General features: G+C 42.2%; 1 protein-coding gene across 1 annotated transcript; it reads left to right on the top strand.

Annotated features, from left to right (window-relative positions):
* The first annotated feature begins 2,077 nt into the window (after positions 1-2,077).
* LOC27206981 lies at positions 2,078-5,452 on the top strand. Its single transcript, XM_039298246.2, has one exon. The coding sequence runs from the start codon at positions 2,220-2,222 to the stop codon at positions 4,581-4,583; it is 2,364 nt and encodes a 787-aa protein (XP_039154180.1). The 5' UTR covers positions 2,078-2,219; the 3' UTR covers positions 4,584-5,452.
* Positions 5,453-9,462: the final 4,010 nt, after the last annotated feature.

Genomic DNA, 9,462 nt, shown 5'->3' on the forward strand with positions numbered 1-9,462 from the left:
CTGACACTCCCTCGCTGCTGTCTATTTCTTGGCTGCTGATGATGTTGATGGCTGCTCACAAGTCCCCAGGCAGTGAGGACTCCAGACTCCTTCGCAGTCCGGGCGGCAGGACTTTTTAGCCTTCGTTAGTGCTGGTGCTAGTGCTGGACATGCCTTTGGTTTTGGAGCTTCATTAATTATTGTTATATTTTTAGTATTTTCTGAGTGAGTTTTCTCGAGTTTTTGGGTCTTCAATTCTTGCTGATATTGCAGCAAGTGGTCTAGCTCTGCATGTAGCCTTAGAGCTTTCGACCAAACCGGTGGCGTTTGCTGACCGTATATTAGCCACCTTACGTGGGCTATACGTTTGTTCAGCTTGGTTTTTAGACCGTCACGGTGTTTTCCCATACCTCAATACAACTCTACTCACTTAGATTTTTCCTCAGTTTGGCAATTGTAAGTTCCATGTAATGATTCCTCGGTCTTCTTCCTCAGCCTTCCACTCCAGTTTTCCTCCAATATGTGTTTATTATTTCGTAAATTTGTCCATCGTTGGACGACTGTCCGGTCGCCATGTAATGGGTCGTTCATTGATAACTCAAGTCTTTTGGTTTTGATTGCAGCCGTCAGGCTGACTTAGGTTTTTATTTGATTTTTATTTAATTTTTGTTTGGCAGAAATGGTTCTGCCAGTTCAACGTCTTTACAGTGTCTGCGTTGTGAGTTTTGAATATATTTCGTCTTAGGCTAAGCCGCGTAGCTGCGCTGCCGGATACGCCAGCGGCGGAGCGGCTTTCTTATGTATATCTTATATATCTAGGCTTATCGAGAGAGCGAGCTATGTACTAAAGTATTATGCATTTGGTCGGCGTGGGAATGCTGACCATGCACTTATACTTTGTAGCCTTCAAGCGTGCGATCATGTTACATCCGCCTTGGGCCTTATTGCTTGCATAAACATAAACAAAAACATAGAAACAAAGTGCTGGTATATGTTAGTATGCTATTATACTTAAATGTTCTTAATATTACATAGGCGCATACTACACCAATGGCACCGGAGGCGTGACCGCCGGATTACGGCTTTCGTTTTCGGATTCTAGCGTACTAAGCCTACTATTAATCTTTTTCATATCATCCTTCAAGGGATTCTTTCATTTCCTCCATTGGTAACTAGCGTAGGGGTATCGGAAGTAGACTGAATCGGACAGGCAGTTAACCAAGAGTTTGTTCACTTAATACTTGAAACGTATCAGCGGAATTTAATTTTTTTTTAGGAAAGCGCAAACTAAATATAAGGTATTTGCGGTATTTATTTTTAATCTTCGAAGAGCGTAAACTGGATGTAAATGTGGTTTCACTCAACCTTGACAATTGATGTATGCGTGTTGAGGTGTGTACTCATCTTAAAATCTGAGAAAAGATAAAGATTTTTTAGAAAATTCGAATAATAATTGTGGACAATATTTTTTTTTATATTAGTTTATGTTTAATGCTCGTTTATGTTTCATTTGTGACGAGTGAATTTAGTGAACAGTTGAACTGGGAGCGGTGGTCCGTATTCTTCCTTTTTGGCCTTGGCCTACTAATGGTACGGTTGCCACCCAATCCTCTGGGCTGCTTTCTCGGGTGCCTCCAGACCACTCAGCCTATCCAGCAGATTACCACACACTTTAATCAAAGGTTACTTGGTTACTATTTCATTTATTCATTATTTTATTTCTTCTTTTCCTTTTACATCGGCGCTATGCACATTGCACTCGCGAATAGACTACAGCGAGTGTAGGCAAATCGCCGCAGTGGGTCCTACCACAGGCCTTTATTATTATTTTTTTATGAAGACGCTTAACCGAGAATTTTCGCAATCACATCCTGTCAAAGTGCTGTGTCTGCATTGGCAACATAGTAGCAGTTTCGAATCAGCTCATAAGGGCAATGACTGTTTTGGCGGCTTGGCGGGTGGTACCGAATCGTGTATACTCTGTACTGCTATATCGGTAACTCCTTTTTTTGGTATTTTTGTGGTATCAAATATAGCATAAATCACACTGGTTGTAAAATGAAAGGAATATAGTAATCGAAGTCACCGTGTAAGGTGACTTCACCCATCCAGTGAACTTGCACATCAAGCAGCCCGAGACTTTGCAATCGTATTCTGAAACTTCAGTTTCAGATGAGCCCATAACGTTCATAACATTCATAACGTTAACGTACATATGTTGTGTTGAATCGGCTCCGAAAATGGTAAGTCGAATCGCCCATAACGACTTCATTATAGTCTCCCGTCAATTGCTGATCAATCGAGCCGACACGGATAAGGACAAACGGAGTGCCAAGATGCTCATTATCAACAGCACTGGAAAGCAGCACATCGTCACCTTCAAGCTGCCCATCCGTGCTTTTACAGTGCAAAAGCTGTTTCTCAAGATGAACCTTCATATGGAGGATAACATCACGATTGATTGCATGGAGAATGCCGGTGGTATTATCCATTTGGTGGTCTCTGTGGGATTCGCCATCGGTGATACCATTGCCGATACGATTGCCAAGGCGGAGGAGTTCTACAAGAAGGTGCATCAGTCCAGGGCGTCCGCTGATGCCGCTCCTCGCAACGCGGTGCCCGTTGAAGAGCCACCATCTCTTCCGGTTGTCAAGCCATCGGTGGTCCCTATGGGCTTCGCCATCGGTGATACCATTGCCGATACGATTGCCCATGCGGAGGAGTTCAACAAGAAGGTGCATCAGTCAAAGGCGTCCGCTGGTGCCGCTCTTCCCAACGCGGTGCCCGTTGAAGTGCCACCATCTCGTGCGGTTGTCAAGCCATCGGAGACTTCGGTGGCCAACAATGGTTGCCAGCCAGCTGCAATCGAAGGCAAGAAGCACAAGAAAAGACATTGCGCTCCGGGAGACACCAATGCTGACAAAGCGATATCGTCGGTGGATCAAGACGCCAATACTTCCAAGACCAAGAAACAGAAGAAGTGTCATTCTGCAGAGGACAGCAATGGTTATCAAGTTGCTGGTGCTCAAGACAACCCAGGTTCATCTGGCAATAAACAGGAATATCAAACCCCTACGGGTAACACCTCAAATTCTCCAAAGAAGAGTAGTACTGCCCAAGTGATATCGTCGGTGGATCAAGACGACAATACTCCCAAGACCAAGAAACAGAAGAAGTGTCATTCTGCAGAGGACAGCAATGGTTATCAAGTTGCTGGTGCTCAAGACAACCCAGGTTCATCTGGCAATGAACAGGAATATCAAACCCCTACGGGTAACACCTCAAATTCTCCAAAGAAGAGCAATGGTCTCCAGGGCGTGCAACCAGCTGGAGATGCTCTCGCAAACTCCCAGTCAATCCAGTCGAAGGACCAAGTCGCACATGCCACTATTAGCAAGAAATCGGAAGAGACAGCTGGTGGATCTCAATCGCGGGTGCAACCGAATGTTGCATCCATACCGGCGCCAGCCGAGAAAGCAACTAGTGACACTATACCCACACCTGCAAAACGCGCAGAGAAGAGTCGCCTGCGCCGGAACAGCAACTGGATAATAAGCAGGGACTTTGACGATGAAGTCATTGTGCTGTTGAGCAGCGAGGATGAGGAGACCACCGCCGCCGACAATGGCCAAACAGAGGGAAGACTCTCCGTCGACGAGAATCCAACGCTTTTCACATATCCGCCCACCGGAACCGGTGGCCTGAGCATCACCATTAAGGACTATATGCGTCTCAAGGAAGGCTCATTTCTGAACGACATAATCATTGATTTTTATCTGCGCTGGCTAAAGAATAACATCATACCAGAGGGTCAGCGCGATAGGACGCACATCTTTAGCACATTTTTCCACATGAGATTGACCACAGAGACGAGTCCCAACAACACGAAGGAGCCGGTGGCCAAGAGGCGTCACGAAAGGGTAAAGAAGTGGACACGAACCGTGAATATATTCGAGAAGGATTTCATCATAATACCATTCAACGAGAAGTCCCATTGGATACTGGCCATCATATGTTTTCCAAACCTGAAGACCTCCGTGGTTAACCATGATGTACAGACACCCGGCGAAGACATTCCAATCAAACAGCCATTGATTCTCATCTTCGATTCGTTGGAGAGCAACTCACGCTATCGACATATTTCCATATTGCATGATTACCTCAACTTCGAGTACAAGGCAAAGTATCCGAAAGAGCGGGCGCGCATCTTCAACTGGGATAATATGCCCGGTCATATTGTGGAGGTGCCGCAGCAGGAGAATCTCACCGATTGCGGCCTCTATCTGCTGCAGTATGCGGAGCAATTCTTCACAAAACCCATCGTTAACTATAAGCTGCCCATTAGGGAGCTGATCGATTGGTTTGACCTGCTCACAGTAACCAAGAAGCGCGAGGATATCGCCAATCTCATCCAGAAGCTGATGAATGAAGGCAATCAGCAGGGCATAACTTTGCCCGTCATAAAGTTTCCCACACTGAATGGCATAATGGTGATGGATGTGGATGACGAGAAGGAATGTGACACGGAGAAAGAGAATCAAACTATAAACCAATATAGTTTTGAAACCAGAACACCGCCGAAAAGAAGGCATACACTCAAGTAAACCACTTGCGAAGTGGCTGCTTCGGAAAATTATATTTTCACACAGAAGAACTGAAGACGGCGACAACGCAATGCACACACGTTTGGAACACTAGGAGGAGCAAGTGACACGGAGGTGGGCTCACCAGAATTATACGTTTTTTCCCCAAAAGCAAGAAAACTTTCATACACACACACAGAGAAAGAGAGACACAGATCAGGATCACAGGATGAGCAGGATAAGCAGCATGAGCAGGATAAGCAGGAGCTGGATGCCAGGAGGTGGAGAATGGCCACACATCAAGAAAAATTCTAAATTTAGAGTCACCAAATTAATAGAAAATATTTTTTTTTGTAAATAGCAAAATAAACGGTCCATAGGACCAATAAAAATAAGTCACGCAATAAGCATAGCTTTATAAAATGCCAAAAATGAATTCTACTATACTATATGGTACTTAAGCGCGGTTATCAGCTATTTGGAAAACTGTAGGGTATTACCAAATCAGCATTATACTCTACTCTAAGCCCACACACATACACAGACACACGCACACGCACACACATGGATCTCTTTGCATTGGTGTTGGGGTTCGGCGATAAGAAAATCGAGCCATTAAGTCGCGCCGGCGATTCTATAGACGCTCAGTTGCTTTGGAGCGATTCTTTGATGCAGACGAACGCCGGAGTTTGCGGATTGTAATAAAAGAGCAAGCACAGAGAGAGAGAGAGAGAGACAGTTAATGGGACAGAGAGATCGCGTGCGGAAGGAGGCCGAGCGTCGGAGTGTTAACAGAAGGATCTCGGAATTGTGAACGCGCGGTCAAACGAGAAGAAAAGTAGCAGTGCAAGCATCGGGTGGCAAGAAGCCCGAAGGACTCAGAAGGACGAATCACAACAAGCAAGTGGAGATCCTGGGAGTGGAGGAGAAGGATCTGACGTGTCGTAAGGATCATTGGAGTCAGTGGCCAGCAAAGGTGGTCCCAGGACGAGCGTTACCTCGCCCAAGGACGATACACCCTTGCACCATAACACCATGACCTTCAGAAGGAAAGGCAAGAACCCGACGTGTCCATAAGGGTCAGTGGAGTCAGTGGTCGGTATAGGTGGTCCCAGGACGAGCGTTGCCTCGCCCCAGGACGATACACCGTGCCCCATAATATCCTAGTCCCGGCCGGGCCGACTCGACGTCCACGTCAAGGAGCCAGCAGTGTCACGGAGGCAAGGCGTTGCAAGAGAAGCGCCGAAGAACATCTCCGAAAAAAGTCAATCTCAGTTTTTGGCGTCCAGAATGGAACTGATTGTGCTTTTACTTTCCAGACTTAAGCTAAGCTAAATGTTTACAAAAGAATTCTAGTGTTCGTTGGCAACATGCATATATCGAAGTGCTGGTGCAGCGGTTCTTGTTTCTTAACCGAGAATTGTCGCAATCACATCCTGTCAAAGTGCTGTGTCTGCATTTGCAACATAGTAGCAGTTTCGAATCAGCTCATAAGGCGGCTTGGCGGGTGGTACCGAATCGTGTATACTCTATACTGCGATATCGGTAACTCCTCCCCCCCTGGAATGAAGTGACATCGAAGGAATGGCCGAAACGTAATTTAACGGAATTTCCACAGGGGTGATAATGGTGCTTCTTCTTTCAACATCAGGGTCAATATTGTGCATATGGTCAGGAATACGAATAATACATAAATTGTGAAGAGGTGACTTGTAGCCGATGTCTTCATGGTGATGATGTCTTGGCTTGATAAGGCTTGTAGATGGAGTTTGTGCAGGTTTATGGCTTCGAAAGAGTTTTTTATATTCATCTGCTCGAATGATTTTACGGAGATTTTTGTTTCTTGGTCGAATTCCATCACAGTATCGTCATATGTTAAACCGTTAACCTTGACCGTGCAATTGTTGAATGTTAGTATTGCGGATCCATTGATTGTAAAGGGTTTCTGGCATGAGGACGTGATATTGGTTTTAATTGTGTTGAAAATGAAGATGTGACGTTGTTCAATTTCCTTGATCATCTCTTGCTGACCAACGTCCTTGACATCGCATGTTGCTTTTTGGTTTCGGAGTATGCCATCGAGGCAGTGGATGTTAATTAGCTTGGTGTGTGTCCGCGCACCTTCGCATATATATGCTCGATGAATTTTAGGGCATTGGTCCTCTACATACAAAATTTGCTCATCCTTATCATGTAATATATAGTTGGGTACAATTAGAAATTTAGTTTTGTTTAATGGTAAAGGGACAATGTGTGTTAGTGTATACATTTGTGTCTTAAATATGGGTATTTTAACATGAAATATTATGTATGAATCGTTAATATAGGTTTCTAGAGCCAACAATCTGTATAAGTGTTCATCGGATTCTATTTTGACATTTTGTTTTATTATGAATTTGTTGATAGATTTTATCTCGTTTTCTGACAATATAAATTTGGGTATAAGATTTAACTTAGTTAATAAGATGCTTTCGACTATGTTACTTATGTGGTTGTTTAAGACATCTATATTGAAATTAATTCTAGTGATATATTGGAGTAGGTGTATTTCTTTATGCTCATCATTCAGAGTCTTGTAAATGTTGTTATTGTAATTCTTAATAAAATTGTTAATTGTTAGTTGCTCTTGATTAATGTGTTTTGTTATATTCTCAAACCTTAGAATAGCTTCTTTGTTAAATAGTGTTTGTTTGTTGATTTTTTCTGTTATTTGATTTTCATTTTCTTGAACAAAGTTAAACTTTTCGTCAATAGTTTGGGCGTCTTTAGCGTCCATATTTCCAGTTACTACTTTTATTATGCTACCAAGACCGTTTACAATACCTCTTTTTTGTCTTTCTTTGGGTAATAAGGTGTTTATTTTGGTTTTTAGCTGATCTATTTTGGCTCTTAAGCCGTTTATAATTGTATCTGAAACTCTTACTTCTTCTAGCTTATTAAGTGATGTTTCAAAGTTCATAATATTTTCTAAAAGGTCCTGTGTATTAATTTTGTGGAGTAAATGTTTGTATGACTGTATGACTCTTGCGTCTCCCAGGTCTATTTTTGCGATTTTGTCATACTCCTCCAGTGTTTGAATTTTGATAACTTTTGCCGTTACGCAGCAAAATCTGTAAAATATGACCAATATTACTATTTTGTTCTTCTCTTAATTTTTTCTTTATGACTTTGCCCTTTAACTGTTGTGTCAGTGGTTTCGTGATTGCTGCGAAATCCTTTATGAACTTCCTATAATAGCCAAGTAATCCTAAAAAGGATTTAATTAGTTTTTGTGTTTTAGGCATGGGAAAAGCTTTAATAGCAATCAGTTTTTTGGGGTTGGGCTTTATGCCCGAATTGGTGACTACATGACACAGGTACTCAATTTCCTTTTTGAAAAACTCTGATTTCTCCGGTAGGAGCTTCAAATTTACTCTACTTAGTCTGTCAAATACTAGCTTCAGATCATTAGCATGTTTTGGAGTGATGCTGAAAAAAGTATAATATCGTCAAGATATATAAGACAGCATTTACCGTCCAGGTCTGCTAGAATGTTATCCAGCACCCTCTGAAAGTTTGCTGTTAGTGAGACCGGATGGCTTTCTCACAAACTCGAAATGTCCTTCAATTGCCGAAAAAGCTGCTTTACTGATATCTTTGGGGTCCATTTCTACTTGGTGATATCCGCTTGCCAAATCTAGAGCTGTGAAATACTTAGCTCTACCAATTCTGTCTAGTGTGAAGGGTGCTATTTCGAAGGGTGCTATTTTAATGTTTAAGAAAAGAAGAGCTTAGCTTCTGCTCTGTTCGAGGTTCTTTATTTGAATAATCAAAGTGTGCTGAAGTTGGGTTCAGCTAACCCGCACATATGTACATTGCATCTATGTATTCTATATCTATGTATTCTTACTTACATTTATACATATACATATGTATGCAGAAGGCATTGACCACTTGAGCTGCGAAGTGCATGCTCAGCATTCCCACGCTCCGCGATCGGCTTATGTATAAGCGTTAGATCGTATTACTGGGGCGCTGGAGTGCTTACGTAGTTTTTGGTGGTCTTTTTGTATATTTGTATAATTATATTTATTATGACAAAGTGTCACAATGTATTGACGCTAAGCTATACCCAATCATTTATTGTATTGTTAGGGTAGATTAGTCCAATATGCTGCAGTATGATTTGAATTGCAAATTCATTTAGTGGTCTAATAGAGCTTAGTATTTCTGTTTCTGAGGTGATTGGTTGGGTTTCGTTAGTGTTGAGGTCTATTATAATTCTACTTAATGCGTCTGCCACCACATTCTGTGAGCCCTTTTTGTAGATGACTTCACAGTCGTATTCTAGGAGTTGGAGTTTCCATCTCACTAGCATAGAACTGGGTTCTTTTATGGTTTGTGATCTGCGACCAATTGAAATTTGTTTCCAAATAAATATGGTCGAAAATATTTTACTGACCACACTATCGCTAGTAGTTCTTTTTTTTTATAGTGGCATAATGTGTTTCGGAGTCTGATAATGTTCGACTTGCGTATGCTATTGTTCTATCATTCCCTATTGTTCCTTGAGACAGTACTGCTCCTATTGCTACATTACTAGCATCAGTAGTCAAAATAAAAGGTTTAGTGAAGTCGGGGTATTGTAGAATTGGGTCGTTACACAAGAGTGTTTTGCAATATTCAAATGTTTTAATGTAATTCTCGTCTATAGTGACATCAGCTGTTCCCTTTAGTTGTTGAGTTAGTGGTCTAGTGATTTTGGCGAAATCTCTGACAAATCTTCTGTAATAGCCCAGTAACCCTAAGAATGATTAATTTTCTTTTCTGGTCTTGGGTATAGGGAAAGCTTTAATAGTCTATATTTTCTTTGGGTTAGGCTTGGCGCTGTTTTCGGTCACTATATGGCCAAGGTATTCTA

This window comes from Drosophila simulans, unplaced genomic scaffold (genome assembly GCF_016746395.2).
Source record: "Drosophila simulans strain w501 unplaced genomic scaffold, Prin_Dsim_3.1 Segkk5_quiver_pilon, whole genome shotgun sequence".
NCBI lineage: Eukaryota > Metazoa > Arthropoda > Insecta > Diptera > Drosophilidae > Drosophila > Drosophila simulans.